Genomic DNA, 21,702 nt, shown 5'->3' with positions numbered 1-21,702 from the left:
TTTTAACCTCATTATCGGTCCCGGCGATACAGCAAAACATTTAAAGCATGACGCGTCAGCTCGACAATAGTTCCTCCGCAATGGCGAACACGGTTGATTGATTGATTCTCACAGCAGTGGCTGTACAGTCTACCGAGACGGGTTGTGTTTCGTGCCCTTCCACAGAACTCAGATTCTTCAGCGAGCAGAACAGCATCAGCGCAGGCACGCAGCCAGGCATATTTTTCGAGAGGGCCCAAGGTAACTTCTTCTAGATTGGGGGGGGTGGAGGGGGTGGGGGTGGGGAGGCTGGCAGTTAGCTGAGCACTGCCAAGAAAACGGGGGGGGGGGGGGGGGAGGTAAACGATTTCTGGGGAGGAGGAGCGGGCACCCCTGGATACCCCTTGGATACGTGCCTGTGTCATCGTGAACAAAAACGCCACCTGAGATCCCCAGGTGGTCGAAATTATTCCGGAGCCTTCCACTACGGCACCTCTTTCTGCCTTTATTCTTTCACATCTCATTTATCCCTTCCCTGATTACGGCGCGGTTCAGGTGTTCGCCGATATATGAGACAGATACTGCGCCATTTCCCTTCCCCAAAAATCAATCATGGAAATATATGTGAGTGGATGATGATACACAGATTTCCTGCGCCGATAAGGTCAGTGTTTTTTAATAACGCAGACTGTTGGGCCAGTTGGTGAATAATTTCAAGAAAAACTTTGCGCAAAACAGACAGGACAGCCTGTTCGTATTGCGCAGTTTTCCTTAAAATGGTGCTTTAATAGTGGCATATAATACTACTATCTGTCCTAAGGTAAAAAAAAAAACCAAACACTTTCTCCACGCTGAAAAGCACGCCCTGTCACCTTCTGAGCTCTGCGGCCTCTGCAGGACTTTCCTTGTCCCGTAGGTTCCTTTCCGCTGCCCCCCCCCCCCCCCCTTTATTTTTCCGCGGTAGCTACTGTGTCGAAACCAGGACTTCACACAATACCTTGGAGTTCCAGTCTCCTCGCCTACCTAGAGAAACCCGGAGCTACACAATCTTTAACTCATGGACACGAAACCCCGGATGTCGCTTTATCACCAGCAGCACGCAACGATCCAACTATCAGCAAAATAGAAAAAAAAACGAACTCTCGGTGCAACCACTGCTCCGTCAGAAAAGAAAAAAAAAAACAGGAATGACGCAGGCACAGTGACAGCCACATGCATGACGCAAGCGGCGGGCAAAAAAAAGATAACGCATACACAAATGCCTACGCCGCTAGTGACAGCCTGGCGTCCGCATCGGGAGAAATCGAAGTCCGCCGCCTCCACAGCGCAGAGAAAAGAGGGAGAGAGAGATCAGGGTTGAGCGAGGACGTAGTGCAAAGACCGCATTCCTCCACCCCCACCGACAGCTCCTCGCACTTTCATCATTTCGCTTTTACGCCAATTTTTTCTCTTTCGAGCTGCGCGGTAAGAGGCACACGTTGCAGTTCAGTTCGCGCAGCCCTGTATCGCCGAATGCACGACCGTGTGTCAGCAACGGCAGCAGCAGAACTAACGGGCCGACCTGCGACCACAGAGGAGAGCCCCTTTATCTGAAAGGCGGCGCAGAGCCTGCTCCACCGCTACCTTTGTTCCCGGCCGGTGCAAGGGGGGGCGAACTCAACCGTGAAGTATGTCGCGTATACGCACACACGCATAGGCACACACACAAGCAGTCTTGACGATCGATGGCTCTGCGCACGCGTCACACGCAGCATCTGCAGCTGAACGACCGCGCGGTGCCCCACTTATGATCGAACGCGCAGCGGCGGGCCGGTTCGGACGCTGGGTCGAGCATCGAGACGCTGTGCACAGTGCGTTCTGCACAGAACAAAGACAGTGAGAGGGCACTGTGTGCTTGCGCGTGTCAGTTAATGTAGTAACTGTGTGTGCGCCTCCCTTTAGTCCCTTTCGCCGTCGTCTTTTTCTTCGTTCGGCACCCGCGTCCTTTCGCCCTCAGCTCGGCCCATTTTGCCCCCCCCCCCCCCCCCCCCCAACCCGTTCTTTATAACAATAGGAGCCATCCTTCTCCCCTTCCTCCTCACTCCTTATCGTCCGTGGACCACGCAACGCCGGAGCACACTGCAGCAGAGCGGCTGCGATAGCGCGGGCACGGCGCCAGCTGCCGATGACGACGCCAATAGCGTTTCTTCACTTTTTCTTTCATGACCGGCTCGAGGGTTCTCCGGCGGATTACGACCAATTGACAGATAGATAATCGAACTTCCCGCGAAATGTCCGCTTCGAGCGGGCAACAAGCCGACGTCGGGCGCGGCAAACAAGGCGCGGAAAGTTGTCTCCGCTTCTTCGTGTCTTTTCGTAATTTCTCTCTCTCTCTCTCTGAGGCTGCTGAAACAGCGGGGGATCCGTCGTGGCGGCGCAGAGGTCACTAGCTTCGCTGTGATTCAACCGGATTGGAATGTTTGCCCCATGTGCTCTCTGCCACCAAGGGCACTGCGGTCGTCAACCCAATAGTACGGCGATAGCAGCTAAATAAAGGCAAATAAAAAAAAGGAAACTAGGAGAGGGCATCTCAGAGAGAGGGAGGGAGTATAGGGCGGCTAAATGCAGGAACTTTTCCTTTATTGTTTTTATGTGTCTCCATGGCGCATCTCAATGTGACAACACATCTGTCACGCCTGCCCGCACGAGTAAGCGCGCTCGGTGTCAGTGACGGAGGGAGGGTACCATCATCCGACGAATGATTAAAACACGGACTGCACACAGCGCAAGGTCAGGAACTGGACGGAGATGTTCCAGCGACACGTAGGAAAAGTACGCCAGTCGGAGGAGAGGGCGCAGAAAGAACGCGGATGAGTTACGGCGGTGAGGATCGAGATAAATGTACGGCCCTCTTATCTCTGTACACAGCCGGCTGGTATTTAGGCGCGACGAGTGGTTTCTCCCCGCAGCCTACTTCCGGCGAGGTAGGCTGCGTTGAAAATTAAAAAGAAAGAAATACCCCCGCAGTGGCTTAGTGGTTAGCGCGCTCGGCTACTGATCCGGAGTTCCCGGGCTCGAACCCGACCGCGGCGACTGCGTCTTTATGGAGGCAAAACGCTAAGGTGCCCGTGTGCTCTGCGATGTCAGTGCACGTTAAAGATCCACAGGTGTCGAAATTATTCGGGAGCCCTCCACTACGGCACCCCTTTCTTCATTTCTCCTTTCACTCCGTCCTTTATCCCTTCCCTTACGGCGCGGTTCAGGCGTCCTACGATATATGAGACAGATACTGCGCCATTTCCTTTCCCCAAAAACGAATTATTATTATTATTATGGGGAAAAAACGGGGGGCTTCACTTTATGAGATCGCACTGTGATAGTACGGCGGCCATTTTCCTAACGACCGCCACGTGACGCGTTCCACTTTCTCCTCACATCGAAGGAAAGAAACCCATGATCGCGCGCTGCATGTCACGTCTATGGGGGAGCATAATGCAAGTACGTAAGCTACAACAATGAATGAATGAATGAATGGTTTGGTTTATGAGGGTTTAACGTCCCAAAGCGAATCAGGCTATGAGGGACGCCGTAGTGAATGGCTCCGGAAATTTCGACCACCTGGGGTTCTTTAACGTGCACTGACATCGCACAGTACACGGGCCTCTAGAATTTCGCCTCCATCGAAATTCGACCGCCGCGGCCGGGATCGAACCCGCGTCTTTCGGGCCAGCAGCCGAGCGCCATAACCACTCAGCCACCGCGGCGGCCTGAATGAATGAATGAGACTGCCCTTCGCCAACTCTACTGCACAACGAGAGCCTGTTAGAAGAAACAGCTGCTATGATTTGAGCGTCACCAATTTCACTGAATCCGCAGAAGCGGTGTCACAGCACACACACACACATACAATTGGGTCGCAAACGTAAAATAGAAATAGACTTAAATCTTCAAAACTGCGTCCAGGTTTGTTTGTTTGTTTAATTCTTTAACTACAGAAAAAAACAGGCGAAGTTTCGTTTTCGTCAGGTACGCACGAATTTTAAACGACCCCGGTGCTATACCAACGTGACGACAGCCTGCCGACGTGAATGTTCGCTCATCTAGCTCATACGCGGTTCAATATAGCCTTAGTTTTGCGACAAAAGCTAGCGCCAGTCTCAGTCGACCCGCATACCGCTGTCGAAGGTTCACCGATGGTCAACCGCCTCTGACCACAAACCCGTGCACAGGCGGCAAAGCCAGCATATATAAACGCAGTTCCTTTTGCGTGGCCCACTTGAGCACGAGTGTTTTAAGAGAGCGCAAAGCTGCACAGCCTGCAGTCCTATAGTAAACGGCCAAACAGGCGGCGCACTGCACACAACTACGCAGCGATCCGTGGAGCACAGCGGTAAATCGGAAATTCGTCGTCACTGATATCACTATACAGACAATGAACCCTTGCATATGGATATGTGGCTGAATGGCGGCGGCAGCTGACGAAGCAGGGCCAACCTATCTCGACCCCGCAACATACGGGTCAACAGCTTTGCGATCCGTGGAGTGGCGCCGTATATATCGGCCTACAACGCGCATTTCGATGTCCGCGATTGCACGTACAGCGTAGGAGGCAGCGGGGTAAAAAAAAAAAAAAAGCTGCACGCTACGGAGCGGGCTCTCGAGATAGCGTCGCGAAGCACCGCGATGTTCTCAACACTACCAATTCGCTCACGCAACCGTGGCCGCACGCGACTCGTAAAGGACGGAGCGCTATACGCGGGAAGAAAGAACGAACAGCACCCGGCTACTGATCCGGAGTTCCCGGGTTCGAACCCGACCGCGGCGGCTGCGTTTTTATGGAGGAAATAACGCTAAGGCGCCCGTGTGCTGTTCGATGTCAGTGCACGTCAAAGATCCCCAGGTGGTCAAAATTATTCCGGAGCCCTCATCTACGGCACCTCTTTCTTTCCTTCTTCTTTCACTCCTTCCTTTATCCCTTCCCTTACGGCGCGGTTCAGGTGTCCAACGATATATGAGACAGATACTGCGTCGTTTCCTTTGCCCAAAAAACCTATTAACAGCATCGGCAAGCCGTTCTGTCCGTTTGCGCAAAGTGCGTAGCCACTGATTTAGCATACGCTACAGTGTTCCATGTTAGATAGACGAAGGCAGCAAACGAGGAACGACACAATCTTCGGACCGTCCGATCCCAATGGGCACTGAAACTTCATTGGACGTCCGCAGGACGTCTCAAATGTCCCTAGGATATCCCAAGGGAGTTTCAGTGCCCAATGAGATGAGAGAGACGACGGGCCATGCAATGGATCCTAATGGTATAATTAAGATAATTAAAAACTGCTGGCGGCTAAGCACTGCTAACCACGAAATATCGTGCGTAAGCAGGTTTCTGCAGGCGGACACAAACGCCACGTACTACCTGAAAGCTCGTTGTAGGCGCGTTTCCTTTCCATTCGTGACTTGCGCACAGATGGATGTTGATGAAGATGACGATGTGCAATGCACAGCGAAAGAGCATGTCGCATTTTAACAAGAGGCGTGATCGGCTGCGGCGATTGCATATAGTGCTCCCGTGCAGTGGCCAGCGAAGCTTGTCTGTTCGCGCCTCTGTGGGTTACTCGAAACCCCAGTAGCGGAAATATTTAATCTATTTCTTCAGGTTAGCCGCCGCGGTGGCTGAGTGGTTACGGTGCTCGGCTGCCGGCCCGAAAGACGCGGGTTCGATCCCGGCCGCGGCGGTCGAATTTCGATGGAGGCGAAATTCTAGAGGCCCGTGTACTGTGCGATGTCAGTGCACGTTAAAGAACCCCAGGTGGTCGAAACTTCCGGAGTCCTTCACTACGGCTTCTCTCATAGCCTGAGTCGCTTTGGGACGTTAAACCCCCATAAACCAAACCAAACTATTTCTCCACATTAGCCAAGATCACCTTCATTCAAAGTCTCCTTTATTTCCCGCCATTTCCCGCATCACGTGACTACTTCAGAGGCTTCACCGCACATCGGATTTTCCAGGTTATGAGGCATATAGTGCTTTCGCACCAAAAACTTTCCCCGCGCAATCTACACACTTGTATAGTTCTAGTTTAAGTTGCGTGGCAGATCGGAACGAGCGCTGCAATCGGAAGTGAAGGTCACGACAAAAAGTAATGTTATCGCGTAAAGGAACTCGCTCACGCAGTCCAAGCGAGACGTGAGCTATACGTGCCACTAAACGTCTCGATTGCCCCCTCGCGTGCTCTCTGACAGACAGGTAGCTTACGTGCGCTAGAAAAGCGCAGAGGAAGCCCCTCCGCCAAAGCACCTGGAGAGCCCCCCCGGGGAAAACAGATAGCATCGCAAGGCCGTCACAGCTACACAGAAACGGGCTTCCTTGGATAGGCGGTCGCAAAACAGGAGGAAGCAGCTACGTCACAGATAGACACGCCGATCCCAGAATCAAACTGCAGCCACGTACAAGCTCCCAAAGGCACGGTACCAAACATTCGGAGCGAGGCATCTCTATAGTCGGATACAAGTCAAGAAAAAAGCGGCTTTTACCCGCCTTGGTGGCTCGGTGGTGGGAGCGCTCGGCTACTCATCCGGAGTACGCGGGTTCGAACCCGACCGCGGCTGCAGCGTTTCGACGGAGGCGAAACGCAAAGGCGCCCGTGTGCCGGTGTGCGATCTCAGTCCACGTTAAAGATCTCCAGGTGGTCGAAATTATTCCGGAGACCTCCACTACGGCACCTCTTTCTTCCGTTCTTCTTTCACTCCCTCCTTCATTCCTTCCCTTACGGCGCGGTTCAGGTGTCCAACGATATATGAAACAGATACTGCGCCATTTCCTTTCCTCCAAAACCAATTATTATTATTATTATTATTATTATTATTATTGTCATTACCCCCTTCCAGCCAATGGCGTGAGCCGAGTTTCAGTGCAGAAAGTGACAATGCAGGGAGTTGTCTGGCAATGCGGAAGTGATATTATCCCTGACAATGCAAGGAGTGGACTACCCCCTTTTATCTGCCATTCCCTGCATTGTCACGCAAGCAGATTCATCAGGCTCGGCCGTCGCCATTGGCTGGAAGGACGTCGTTTGATGGAGAAAAGCCGCTCTTTTCTTGACTTGTATCCGACTACAGTCGTTAGGGGTGGGGAGGTGAAATGGAGTGGGGAGGAATCAGTGCCTGCGCAAAGTCACAAGTAAACCGCGGCAATACGGCCCCAACCGGTGACAAAGGCGATAACGTAATCACTGATTCATTATGCGTCACAGCGAAAAAAAAAAGAAAATGGGTGGACATGGGCAGAAATAACTGCTGTTTGCGCTGTGATACCCATAATTAATACGGATACCATCTCGCCGAAATTTCAGCTCTAATAAAGTAATGACTGATATGGCGGAAATACAGAAGCTGTCCCTGGACAGTGCGCACCGCAGGTTGCCCAAGCAGTGGCGCGAAGGCTGCGTCACACTTTGCAGTGCCCAGTAAACATAGCTGCCCACTTAGGGTGAGAGGGTAAGCGGTTATAGGCTAAAGATCCGAAAGCCCTCGCTACAAACATATACAAACCACTGCAGCGTGAGTAGAAAGAGGCTGTCGTTGAACAAACAGGAAGCAAAACAGCGCAAACCTCACAAAGGACACAGAAAGGGAAGGAGATGCACTGGCGCTGAGTGTCTCGTCTTTCCTTTCTGTGTCCTTTGTGAGGTTCGCGCTGGTATGCTTCGTGACCAACAGTCAACAAGCTCAAGATGTGTTATTCATGAACAAACAGGTTCAGCGTGGCTTCACCTCAGCTTCGCACGAAAGCCCACGCAGGAGACGACATTCACGAGCTCTATTTCATCGCCCGTTTATTATCAAGAAGCCCGCCGGTCGTGATATACTCTATACACTACTCCCAACACGCGCGCACAGTTTTGTTGCATCTGGCGTCACGCACATCAATGCAGTGCGCTGAGCAGCTCAAGAAGCCGAAAAACCAACTTGACAAGATACAGCGACCCGTCGCGGTGGCTCAGTGGTTAGGGCGCTCGACTACTGGTTCGGAGTTCCCGGGTTCGCACCCGACCGCGGCGGCTGCGTTTTTATGGAGGAAAAACGCTAAGGCGCCCGTGTGCTGTGCGATGTCAGTGCACGTTAAAGATCCCCAGGTGGTCGAAATTATTCCGGAGCCCTCCACTACGGCACCTAATTCTTCCTTTCTTCTTTCACTGCCTCCCTTATCCCTTCCCTAACGGCGCGGTTCAGGTGTCCAACGATATATGAGACAGATACTGCGCCATTTCCTTTCCCCAAAAAACCAATTATATATACAAGATACATCGGCGCCGCCGGCGACAGTCACGTGACCATGACGTCATTTGCTGTCAAGGGCGCGCCGAGTAAGTTCAACGAGCGTTTATCCTAGCAGAAATGCAAATATCAGCGACAGCATAGCTGGAGTGGTGCAAATGCTGACGCCAATATGAGCGTTTAGCAACCATGGGCTGCAGGCTGAGGGATGTTAGTGTTCCTATATATGCTCCCGGAGCATATACAGGAACACTAAGGGATGTCTGTTCCCAGCTCCATCTACCGGTAACTCGCTCCACTCAATCTTGTTATAAAGCGTGAGCGGACGACGACGACATGATTTCCGCCGAATGTACCAGCCGTCGCTGTAAAACCCAACAGCTATACTCCACGAGCAAAAAGCGTTCCGCAGTGCTCTGAAGCAAGTACATACGTTTTCAGTTCGACAGAGCTATATAGCCGACGTCGCTGCAGGGCCGCCAGTAACTCATGTGCCGAATGGCCGATCTCTTCGTTTATTTTTGTTTTTTTTCTCTCACCTCCCCGCCCAACACCGACGAGTGTCAAGAGATGCTGCGGGCGGGCGGCGGTGTATAATTGCGAACGGGGCCGCCGCCGCCGCCGATGTCGCTGACAGCGGCTGACGTGCGCGCGAGCCGCCTCGTGCGAGTGTGCTCGTCAATATCCTCTGCCCAGCGGGCCGGAAATCCTGGCGATGAGCGTGCCCGTATAACGAAACAGCGCCGCGTTGGATGTGGAACGCGGACGTGCGACCCGGGATGCCGACGCGTTCACAGTGAGCCCGAGCAACAAGCAGGCAGCGCGCCGGTGGGAGAAGAGCCGCAGACGCGCCGTGGTCGCAGGCCTCAATGCACGCGCGGACGAGTAGGCACAGGCAGCGCGCGTTGGCCGCGTTTCCACGCGAACTTCTACACGCGCGGGTTACTCTGCTGTAGAATGGTCACCGGGGTGCGAGTGTGCTATAGGGTGACGCGCGTGTTTCACGACCGTGTCAGGAACCTGAACGTGAGAGCCGGCCGGCGCTTTCAGAAAACGCGCGCAGGACTACAACGTGCGGAAGTCTCCTGTTCTCTCTATATAATACAGTCGAACTTCGTTATAACGAAGAGGTTTGTAACGAAATTATGGATACAGCGAAGGAATGACGGTTCTCCTTGGAAGCTCGGTGAACACTGGCTATAACGAAGCTACGGTTATAACGAAGTAATCGCCGGGCCCCTTGAACCTCGTTATAACGAAGTTAAATTGTGTATCGAACACAATGCTGCCAGTGTGAAGGGACTGGGCACGCCCCTTACAAACATTTCTTAAAGTGGTTTTCATATGAACCACCCAAAGAAAGAAAGCGTCAATAGACCGTCGATCGATAAATTTGAGGAGGCAATCAGTTGAAAAAATTCAATGCCTGCTTATTGCACTCTCTCGTGCGGAATCCCTGAACCTGTCATTCGATATTGTCACTGAGAAACGGTTGGCATAAGCAGGGCTGGTTTACTTGCTTTAATTAGTAATAATAATAATAATTGGTTTCTTGGGGAAAGGAAATAGCGCAGCATCTGTCTCATATATCGTTGGACACCTGAACCGCGCCGTTAGGGAAGGGATAAGGGAGGGAGTGAAAGAAGAAGGGAAGAAGGAGGTGCCGTAGTGGAGGGCTCCGGAATAATTTCGACCACCTGGGGATCTTTAACGTGCACTGACATCGCACAGCACACGGGCGCCTTAGCGTTTTTCCTCCATAAAAACGCAGACTTTAATTAGACGCGCAAGACGTTGGAACGCGCAAGGCAGCAGGCAGCACGAGAGATGAAGAAGACGAAGCATCTAGCCCTGAGATGGCTGAAGGCTTGCCAACTGCCAGGAAATGCAGTTTAGCCGCTGTATGGCGCCACTAGAGTAGTTAGTAGCGTAGCAATATTTCAATAGACAGTTTTAGAAACACATTTTTCAATCGAATTCTAAGAGACACTCTGTAAACTGTCTAGTTAAATTTTTGTAATAAGCGTGCGTTGCTGGCCAAACTACATCGATCCCTAACTTCATCATCGAGCGACAACGCGTGCCTATGCGCGTGTGTATGCCATCACATCTCGCCGTTCTACGACCGTTAATGATACGCAACGGGCCACAGCCGGAATAACAGAGGCATGCGTATGACTGCTGCATTATGCGCGATACCTCCACGAAACCTCTGCCTCTATGGGAAGTGGCAGTGCCACAGGCTTAGTAAGTCCTCGTTACTGCCCTCTACGTTGTACAGGGCGTGGGCAGCAAAACGATATTCGAGTGCCAGCTCCAGGGGCTATACACCAGCCAGCATGTGTACAACAAAAGCGCATCAAATTCGACAACAGCCAGCAATCGGCTTGGCGGCGGCACACACCGTGACCTCTAAGCGTCAGTCGCAGCGGGGCTGAACTAAAAGCCTGATCTGCGCGTCCCTCAGTGGCAGTCCGAGACGGACATAAGTGCGCACTTAGGGACTTGGAATCTAAAAGGAACGCGCTCATGACTACTCGAAAGTTTGCCAGGAAGTAAACAGGGCGCTCTTGTCAACGTTGCTTAACACGCGGCGCCGTAGGCTAAAAGACAAAATGAAACGACGCGCCCGCACTAATTCCGGAGCACCTCCCAACCACAGATTCCACTCGCGCGTCGCGCACAGCCGGTAATTTAGGCAGGCGTAAGCAGGCACCGGTCCATGCAGTTTTGCTGCTCTGGGGAAGGGAAGCAGAGAGGGGGAGGAGGACAGAGAACAAAGGGACGATTAACCAAACAAAAAAAAAAACGGGATGCCGTAGAACTCAGTGCGGACGGGAAAACAGCTTTGTATGCATACCTTCCATTTAAACGTATGTGAAAGGCGCTGGCCGGCAACCTCGTGTGCGGGCGCGGCAGCTTATTTACTCACTACGCAACGAAAAACGCCACTAAACGGCAAACGTAAGCAGCATATCGTGAAAGATGGGGGTCAAGAAATAGTTAACGTTGTGGTGACACCGTGACAACGTTCTGGCAAAAAAAAAAAAACACCAATAGGTAAGGAAGCACACATTTTAAGGCAGTTTGGGCACAGATCGCACGCGTGCAGTTCAAAAAGCTCGAGCTCGTAACACTCGTACGTCACAAGCACGATTACAATGCAAGGAATAAAAGCTATATTAAAGCGAATTAAATTAGGCACCCCGCGACTCCAAGAACACGCCGTTTTTGACGAAATTATTTCAGAAAAGGAAGGGCGCATTCAAGGGCCAATCCCAAGTGATAGATTTTCTGTGAAAAAGCCCCTGGTTTCGAAGCAGCATATATATACTCGACCATGAGGATCCCATACCTGGAGAAATAAGGGTATTATATTCGTACTAATAGGTACACAAGCAACCGGAGGATCGTATACCTACTGCATCAAGCTATACAGCGTTGCTCCGATGATATTTTCGGTTGCTTCGGTAATTGCAGCGCGCCACGAAAAGTTTTCGCCTGTTTTTCGGGCGACGTATCCGGAAAAACCGGCCGAGACAGTTTTCCAAACCAACGAATCTGCAGTGAACAGCGTACCTATACATCGGGGACGGTTCATGACAAAAGCCGAAGACTACGGGCGAGATAGGCGCTGCACGTTCCAAATCTCCCAACCTTCAGCCGACACACATTCACTGCCCTTCCGAAACGAGCCCGCGACTGTGTACACATGTCAGGCGTAAGCTTCCCCGCCAATGGAAAACCTTGCGAAATTAACTGCCAGGGCTGCCGGGACCCTAATCTCGCCAAACCATCTACCTCCGCTGCCACCTTGAGCGACGACGTACGCGCGCTGCCAAATCGCAGAGTCAAGTTCGCGTGTATGCTGGCAGGCCTCGAAGGTAATATAGGTGGCGATATCCGTGAATGTATAAATACACGCGCTTTCACGCGCGCGACACTGCACGAGGCTGTCGTCGATGGAGTCACCTTGACCCCTTCCCCAAATACATCGCGCAGCTCGCCGCGAGCGCCTGATTTACGTGTTTACGTATCTGCTGGATAGATGATGCCGGGGGAGAGGGGGGCAAGGATGTTAGAAGAAAAACATGCGTATCCCGGCGAGGACGCAGAGAGCCTGCTTGCCCGCCGCTGCGCAGTCTCCGTGATTGGGAGTTAAAACGGGGCACGCTGCATGCGGCCGTGCTTATGTACACACAGGCCGCGGATCGCGCGCACTGATCGGGCCACGCCGCGAGACCCGTGTCCTTGGACGTCGCCCATATAAACGACGGGGGCCAGGCGGCCTTCGGCGCCGCCATTCGGGCATGCAGAGCCGTCTGGGCTCCCCGCGCAGACCGCCGCTTCGCTGTACCTCCAGATACAATGCATCGGGGAAAATGCTGCATGCAGGCCAAACTGCTTGTGTGTGTGCTGCTATAGCTGCCGGCACTTCAGAAATTCGTCGAACTAACAAGCCAGCTATAACAACCTTGAAACGTAACATTGCGGGTTTAGTTCAAGTAATTTGTTTTCTGCCTCGTTTCTTTTTTGTTTTCTTTTGCGACTGAATGCTACGCTGCCTGCGGAGAGTATCGTGAAAGAAATCCACGACCCGGCAAAGCGGAAGTATCGTGCAAATTAAATGACTCTCGTTTATTCGAACTCGCTTAATCCGAATTTCCGGTTTATTCGAACTAACGCTACGATCCCGTCCGGGAACTGAAAGTCAAAAACCCGTATAGTTTGAGCAAATTTTCGGTCCCCTCCGAGTTCACATCATAGACATTCGATTTGTGTGCCATATTTTTTCCATCAGCGTGTAAAAAGCACACACGATAACTTTAGTCTAATATGTCAGGAGAATCCTCCAAGGTGGAGTTGATTTGAGATGGCGTAATTATTTATAGCCGTATGGCTGAGGTTCGAGGTTCGGTGGATGGTAATGAGCAATTACTCTTTTTTTTTTCCTATAGCTTTGTGGCCTACAATTAGAAATAGCATCGCAAATGTGGTCGTAAGATAAGGGCTGCTCAAGACGCGGCAGAAAGCGTACGGTGCAAACTGGATTCGTTCAAAAGAGGTTCCCCTTGCACGATTCAAGAACTGCGTGCATTTTGCAAACAACTCCAAAAGTTCGCCTGAATATCATCACAAGTGCGTTCATAACGCTACTGGAATTCCGTATTAAAAAGCATCTCTATGTCGCATCTAAATACCGCATGCAAGCTTTCAGGCTCAGTCTCACACTATAAGCACAGCCTGAATGCATTCGAGGCCGCCTGTAACCAGCGAATCAGCAAGCAGCAGCGAAGTGATCGCAGCAAGCGTTGAATGTCACAGGCGCAAAGCTGCGCGGTGGAAGCGCACGATATAACAGCTGCGGTGGCTCAGTGGTTATGGCGCTCGGCTGCTGACCCGAAAGACGCGGGTTCGATCCCGGCCGCCGCGGTCGAATTCCGATGGAGGCGAAATTCTAGAGGCCCGTGTACTGTGCGATGTCAGTGCACGTTAGAGAACCCCAGGTGGTCGAAATTTCCGGAGTCCTTCACTACGGCGTCCCTCGTAGCCTGAGTCGCTTTGGGACGTTAAACCCCCATTAACCATAAACCTAACCAGCAAGAACATTAACTGCAGCAGAACAATGACAAGGGCGAAACAAGTGCCGACATCATCAGAGTAAGGCTAATACCGCCTGCCCTAACACCACTACCGCCGCCACCATCACCTCGCCACAATAAACTTTAATCCGGAAGCTGCCATTGCCGTTATAGCGAAATTTCCGCTACTACGAAATTTGCGCCACAACAGCCGCTTATACACTAGCGAAACTTCCGCCATACGAGTATAGGCAACGACAGCTGAGGCTCGTCGGATGGCGAACAAAACGGTGCTGCACACGGGGAGGATTTTGACATTACCGAAAAAATCACTGGCGCTACAGCCACGCATAGAAGGACACATCACGCCGTTCCAAGAAAAAACGCGCAAACTATGGAACGATGACAAGCTTTCATGAAAGAAAAAAAGCGTTTTCTTGCCAACACGTCTCAAATAATCTGTTTTCTGCGCAGACGTCGCGCGACAATGGAAATTTCGCGTGCAGGCCCACTTTTTGTTGCGGCTGTATTCAACTACAGCTGTTGCCTCTCCGCTGATTTATCGCCGCTCCGTGAGGTGTCGTTTGTTCTCCACATGTCTTTATTTCGATCAGCACAGAATGAAGTGTAGACCTGGGTTGGTTCTGAAGGACCGCTGACAAAAAACGACTGTTCTGTGAACGCTCTGAAGCAAACTTAAAGGCGACAAACCTATTCCCTTCTTCATCTGAATTTAACAACCTATACTATGACGTGCCTACACACTGTGCTATCGCCGGCAAAAGTTTACGGGACTTGGGTGTGCGGAAAAAAATTATTCCCGCACAGTCACGCAAGGAAGCGAATTGCTTAAAATTTATGAAGATACTAGGCGCCTACATGCTCCTTCCTCTGGTTAAAAAATATCAGGCGACTGGGTAGCGAGGTGGTGGACAATAAATGTTTTTCCGAGAAATAGCGTCCCGCAAACTTTTGCTGGCGACTGTACCTAACGCCACACTGACCTGTTAGTTTTTGAGTTAAACGACCATATAAGGAGAGGTCAACGGCCGAAAGTGACGCCAACTGTACCTTTGCGCAGACGCGAACAAAAACGTACAAGGAATGACAGCATAATACGCACCACGACATAGATACAGAACTCAGCAAAAAACGCGGTGGCTCAGTGGTTAGGGCACTCGACTACTGATCCGGAGTTCCCGGCTTCTAACCCGACCGCGGCGGCTGCGTTTTTATGGAGAAAAAACGCTAAGGCGCCCGTGTGCTGTGCGATGTCAGCGCACGTTAAAGATCCCCAGGTGGTCGAAATTATTCCGGAGCCCTCCACTACGGCACCTCTTCTTCCTTTTTTCTTTCACTCCCTCCTTTATCCCTTCCTTGACGGCGCGGTTCAGGTGTCCAACGATATATGAGACAGATACTGCGCCATTTCCTTCCCCCCCCAAAAAAAACAATTATTATTATTATTATCGCAACACACGAGTAACATTAACTGAGAATGGTAAAACCAGCAGACAACGAAAAAAAAAAGAGGTTATTCTGCACAATCAGCGATCGTAACAATACGAGCGATCATAATCATCACAGCCCTAAACGACAGTATATATACAGCAAGGTGAATAGTACCAAGACAGTATTGTAATGCAAAGGTCATTACGAAACATTTAAGTTTTTGTTCGTTCTTTCAATCATCCTCTCTTTATATCGTTGTAGAAGGCAGTGCGCTTGAAGACCGTCTAAATGACGTAATGTTTTCGCGAGACCTTTCTTTCCGTCCGTCCGTCCTTCCTTCCCCGTGCATTCGCGCTCGAGCCGCAAGCCAGTTCATGCGCCATTCGAAGACACGAGGACAGGCGGCCAAAAAGAAAACACTAAAGCCTTCCGTCGCTGTGGACAGAGCGCGGAAGGGGACGCACGCACACAACGACGGGAGGCGACGTTTGTTCGCGGAGTGCGCCTTATCAGGCAGGAAAGAAGAAAATGCGGCCCGGCAGGTTTGCTAGCGGAACGTTATGCACAAGGTCAGGCGACAGATATAGCAAAGCCGCACCGGCGTGTACGCGAACGGCTGGCAACAATACCAAGGAAAATGTCCAGCTGCACACTAATGGCGGTTTTAACAGGAACGAAACGAGTGTTGTCGTGCAACCGTTTTTGCCTGGAAGGAAGACCACAGTAGGATGCAACTTTAAAAAAAAACAGCAGTTGTCAACACTGTGCCACGGTCCGCGGCGTCTTGTATTACTCCGCTAGCCAATCACAACAGTAAACTAAATCAGCTTTTTAATGTTTGACTTTATTAAACGAGCCAGCTATCAAAATTTTAGAACTTGTAATTTTTTTCTTGTGATTTGTTTCTTGTTTAGGTAACAAGAAAAGATTTAACAACGGACTACTTTTTTGTCGTGGTGGAATTCTGTGCGGCGGTCATGAATGTGGGCGGAGCTTGACCGCATACTTAAGTTGTATCCGACCATAGAAATCAAGACCGCGAGAACGCTGCGTCTGCTTCAGCCAGGTTTATCCGCAGTTTAGTGCGGAAACTACTTCGTGTAGTTAAGTATTTACAGTAGGGCCCACTGTTAAAGGGGACATTCGATAGCGTGGATGCCGCGCTTCGTGAAGGAAGCCCTGCCGCGAGAATCGGCGAGAATCAGTGGCTCGTGCGCAGTAAGCACGGCCGTCTACTACAAATATTAGGTTGGGGCAACCTAGAAAGATTGAAAAATAATAAGCCCTTGCCTTCACCACTGACTTATAGCAGGTTCGGGCCGGCTGCTACAGTCGAACCTCGTTATAACGAAGTGGTTTACAACGAAATAATGGATATAACGAAGGGATGGCAATTCCTCTTCGAAGCTTGGTCAACTCCGGCTATAATGAAGCTACGGCTATAACGAAGTAATCGCCGAGTCCCTTGAACATCGCTTCAACGAAGTTCGACTGTATTTCCTCTCATTCAACTGGTGCCGCCTAGAGTCACTAAATAAAGACTTAGAGTACCGTCACTGCAGCACGGCGGTAAGCAGGGGCGGCAATTTTGTTGTTTATCATTGTTGCCAGATTGCCGCTTCGGCGACCTCGCCGCTAACTTTGGCCCGGCCATTTTGTAAACAGCGCTGTTAGCCACCCTGCGCTGCGGCGGGGATCGTAGCCGTACGGCATGGAAAGCGGAAAGCGCATGAAGCGTTTTCCAGCATTCTGCGAGTTGAAACAGCCAACAACGCAGCAAAACGGCATCCTCGTATGCTCTTGTGCAGCTGAAATGCTGCGAGGCGCGGAATCCCTGGTCACTGAGTCGGTCACCGGCAGCACTCGCAGCACTAGGACTACCACAGTTGCCCGACTGAAAACGCATAAGCCACAAAATGGCAGCCCCCATGAACCGTCGCAGTGTAAACAAATATCACGTGATGCAAACTGACCAATGATCGTGGAGGCGGCACAGAACAATAGGAGAAAAGAGTGCCGGTACTCTAAGTCCTTATTAGGTGACTCTAGTGCCGCCCATTCTCGCCAGCCCTTGGCAGCAGCGCTTCGCTAAGCGCGGAGGCCACGCAATCGCATGTTCCCTTTAACAGTGGACCGCACTGTACATCTGCATTTAAATGTTTATGGTTTGACTTAATTTACGGGGTTTAACGCCCCAAAGCAATTCAGGCTATGAGGGACGACGTAGTGGAGGGCTCCGGACATTTCGACCACCTGGCGTTCTTTAACGTGCACCGACATCGCACAGTACACGGGCCTCTAGAATTTCGCCTCCATCGAAATTCGACCACCGCGGCAAGGATCGAACCCGCGTCTTTCGGGTCAGCAGCCGAGCGCCAAAACCACGGAGCCACCGCGGCGGCCTTAAGAGTTTATGTAATGCAATGTTACAAAAAAAAAAAAATTACAGTCGCAAGAAGCTTGGGACAGATATGCGTAGCACAATTCTGGGTGTTCGAAATGCACAGTGCACCTTTAAATCTCAACCAATACGTCCTGTAATATATATATGACAATGACGGAAGGTGTACGAATTCATAACGTACTACCTGCCCATAGCTACTGCGTGCCATTAGAGGCGCAGTGTCTGACGACATAAATGGTGACGAGAATAAAGGCGCAGTACATCAACTACCCCAACAACGCCCAGTATACACATAAAGTGGACAATCGAGTCTCGAAAACAATTCCGATATTCATGGCTACGTTTTTCCCGACTGTTTTATATATATTTCAAATTCCTTTTCCCTCATAATTAATGATGATGATGGACTTTTATGGCGCAAGGGCATCTGTGGCCAAAGAGCGCAATGGCGCAAGGTATTTTTCCTTCATAACTATCAGTGTTTTTCAGGGGTCTGCAACAAAAAGCTGCACTCCGGCTGCGACCAATAAGAGAAAGTTTTCCAAGCGCACTGTAACACGGATGCCAATCATAATTCCTCCTCCGGCAAGTGAAACAGGCGTCTATACACGCATTGATTGTTTACGAACTGCGCAATGCGCCGATCGATTCAGAAAGCCTCGCGGAAAACCACGCGCGCGAAAGTTTCTCGAATGCAGCTCCTTTCCTGTTTGTTCGTTGTTTGTTTTTTGTAAGAACTAATCAACATTTAAGCGAAGCAGGAAACCGAATGTAAGCAAAAACGCAGAAAGCGGAGGCGCTTCCAATTCCCTCTCGGGGCGAAGAAATGGGAAGAAATAAATGCCACCTCTTCGCTTCGCCCCCCCCCCCCCCCTTCCCCTTCCCCCTCAATGGCCTCGACCGTGCTCAAGGGCCCGCGGCCATTCCAATCCATATGCGACGCGCGTACCGCGACACGTCCAGGGAGCGCACAGGAATGACGGCACCCGAAAACACGCACCCGTTTATTACGCACCACCACCGAACGCTGCTTCTTTCATTTATTACTTGGAAGAACAAAACACAAGGACACTCTTCTTTACTGCGTTTCTCATCACGTAGTTTCACGCACACCCACCATTTTTCCTCCCCCATCACGGACGTCATCGGGCGCTCGCGAGAGCCTTCCATCGTCGCTTTTTTTTTTTTTTTTAACCCCTCCAGGACTACTAGCACGTACATCGGTCGAAGGGAGCAGCCCGCGTCGCAGTGCGGCGACCAAATCAAAACAGCGCGGCTCGCTTAGGTTGCATAACCTCGCAAGACCGTCCGGTCACAGAAAGGTCGATCGAATTGTTTTCGCCGTCACGCGGCGCTTCGACCGTATATAGCGACGCGTATGCGCGAGTACCCGTTCGTTTAACAAGGAGACAGCAGCGCGTAGAGGCAGAATTTCTTGGATAAAGCGCGCAGACAGTGTTAAAGAGTGCGATGGACTGTCAGGTCCAGACGGGAGACATTTTGGAGAGGACTGCAGCACCAATTAATCGTAAAAGCATCCGAATAGACTGTCCTGTCACGCAACCCAAGGAAAGCTGTAGGGTTGTCTTCTTCGATCCAGCACTTGGTGCACAAGCGCTCGAACAGGCACACACGGAATGTCTACGCTGCAGATATACGAACGTCTTTGTTTAAACAGAGGGAAGAAGAAAGCTAGGTCAAACCGTCTGTCCCGAAGGTCGCGACTGTGATGCACACATGTATGCCGAGCACGGCTGATAGCCAACGCGATCAATGTCTGATTTCCAAGCCCAGTGAGTAGATAAGAGAACGCTTCATCGATTACATTATGTGTATATCGGTTAAATAATAATCCGGTGCGTCGCCTCAGAGACAATATATATATTTCTTTCTTGAAAGTATTAAAGGTCAAATAATATTCGCACAAGTCTAAATAAGCTTGTAAGCAGTTTTTTTTAAGACATTTTTGCCAACGAACACATCCCAGTTTTAATAGCTACGTACGGATAAAGCGATACGTGAGGAAAAGAGACAGGCGAAAAAGTACAGGTGTGCCTGAACCCACTGTAAACGCGACGCATCCGCGGCCACTAGATGGGAACAGAAGCGGACAGATTACGGCTCTGTCGTTCCCGTTCCAAGGAAACTTTGAGGACACAGCTGTTACACGACGACAGAACTGCCACGGGTGACGCATAAACGCAGATGTTAGCAGCAGGCGACTCGGAGCAAAGAGGATGTCTTTGTTTTGTTTTCGCTGAAACACCAGTGCAGTCAAGCACTTTCATAAGCTCCTCCGACAGGATGTTACGGTCACTGCACAGACCAGAACACTGCAACGTGCTTCAGCCAATCTGAAACAAACGTGTTGAAAGCAGCCGCTCGGCGAAAAACAATGCTGCTGGTCACGTAGATTAAAATGATAATTAAAATTACCGTTGATTCCACCATCGGGGAACAAAAAAGCAGATTTGTACCATGACATCTTTCTTTAACCGATACCTTATAACAATGTCAGCGTGTCATCAAGGCACCAAGTACCCGCCAAAACTTTACAAAACGAGTCCGCTCGACGCCTACACCCAAAGCAGTCACGCAGATGTGGCGCGACGTGTGGGTTCCCGAAGTCATGGGCTTTCCAACAATGCTCCGAAGCGGTAGGCACGCCGAAGACTGCCTGCTTTCATGTACGCTCTCGCGTGGCAGCTGTTCTTTTCATCTGAAGCAAATTCAACCGCTGACGTAGCGTTTTCTAACGCCAGTTTCATTCGAAACGATCGCAACACAGAAGCGCGCGCAGCAGCACGCAGTGTTGTGTGAGAGGCCATGGGAATGAATGAAAGGCATTCACTGAGCCCGTTTGCATCTGTGCTTTCACTACTTTCGGTTCGTCCCTCCTCAGCGTCTTCTGTCCCCCTTCCCTCCATGCATCAACACAAAAACGTGACCGCCCAGTTAATCGGTCGTGGCGGAATGAATGGGAGAAAGCTGCCCGATAAACCGAGGGACTCAACGTTCGATCGCGACTTTATGCCCGGCAAACAAATGAGCGACTCTGCGCCCTACTCACTGCTATGGCGGCAGACATCGGCGACGCTGATGCCGTTCTCGTAGAGCATAAGCCTTTTCTTGGTGCCGCTCAGGGCGAAGGTGGAAACCAGGAGCGCGTCCCCGGTGGGACCGCCCGGAGCCTTCGCCATGGCACTGTTTGGCGTCTCGCGTCGGCCGCCGCGAACGCGCAAGCTGCCGGTGACGGCACGGCGGCGGCGGAAACCCGTCCCTCGGATTTTGCTACGCGTGATCGTTTTAGGGGGATTGTGTTTTCTTGCTGCGTTGCTTCGTTCCCGCCCCTTCTTTTCTCTCGCCATCGTAACTCGCTTTCTCAAATCATGGACGAATGAGCGTAACACCATTAGACATATAGTGGACCACCTAGCTTCGCTTCTGCGTAACGGTGCGCGCCCTCTAATAAAGAACTTGCGATGGTATGGTGGCGCCATCTACTATTTTTTGCCCAAACTACTTTCTAACGCGAGCTTTTGTGCGCTTTCGTTGTTTTTTATATTTCGCGTCTATCGATGGCGCTGCAGGCAACGTCACCGTGCGTTAGTAACGCGGTTGCTAATAACGTTAGGTGAAGGAAGCTGCAGGGTGCTCATATTTCAGCATTAACGGCAACACTTCCCTACCGTTTGGGCGTTCGTGACGGGAAGAGCGTACAATGCAAACAAAGCTAGGCTAACACGCAGGACCACTTGCCTAACGACTTCCTTCATCCGTTATTGTGCTCTCATCTCTCTCTCCCTCTATATTGCTCCACTCCTTCATCCGCTCCAAGCTGCTAGGCGCGGCTGGCCTTCGGAAAACTGCAGCCCGCTTCTCACTAGCGTCGCCTCTCACTTCCGAGCGCGAAGACATTTGTGTGAGTGTATTAACTTTCGCTTCCGCCCTGTCCTTATATACCGTTTTTCACTCGAGTGCGAACCAATCATTTTACCCAAATCATACGAGTTGCTAACAACGCATTTT

At 51.1% G+C, this 21,702-nt stretch overlaps 1 protein-coding gene across 1 annotated transcript in view; it reads right to left on the bottom strand.

Annotated features, from left to right (window-relative positions):
- The window catches only part of Cerk (Ceramide kinase), a 71,840-nt gene extending 50,788 nt beyond the window's left edge, over positions 1–21,052 (bottom strand). The window contains exon 1 of the mRNA XM_077631720.1: positions 20,744–21,052. Within this exon, the coding sequence (XP_077487846.1) occupies positions 20,744–21,041 (298 nt within the window). The 5' untranslated portion in view covers positions 21,042–21,052. The remainder of the gene's footprint in view (positions 1–20,743) is intronic.
- Between the last annotated feature and the right edge of the window lie 650 nt (positions 21,053–21,702).

This window comes from Amblyomma americanum, chromosome 7 (assembly GCF_052857255.1).
Source record: "Amblyomma americanum isolate KBUSLIRL-KWMA chromosome 7, ASM5285725v1, whole genome shotgun sequence".
NCBI lineage: Eukaryota > Metazoa > Arthropoda > Arachnida > Ixodida > Ixodidae > Amblyomma > Amblyomma americanum.
This window is presented reverse-complemented; position numbering and strand designations above follow the sequence as displayed.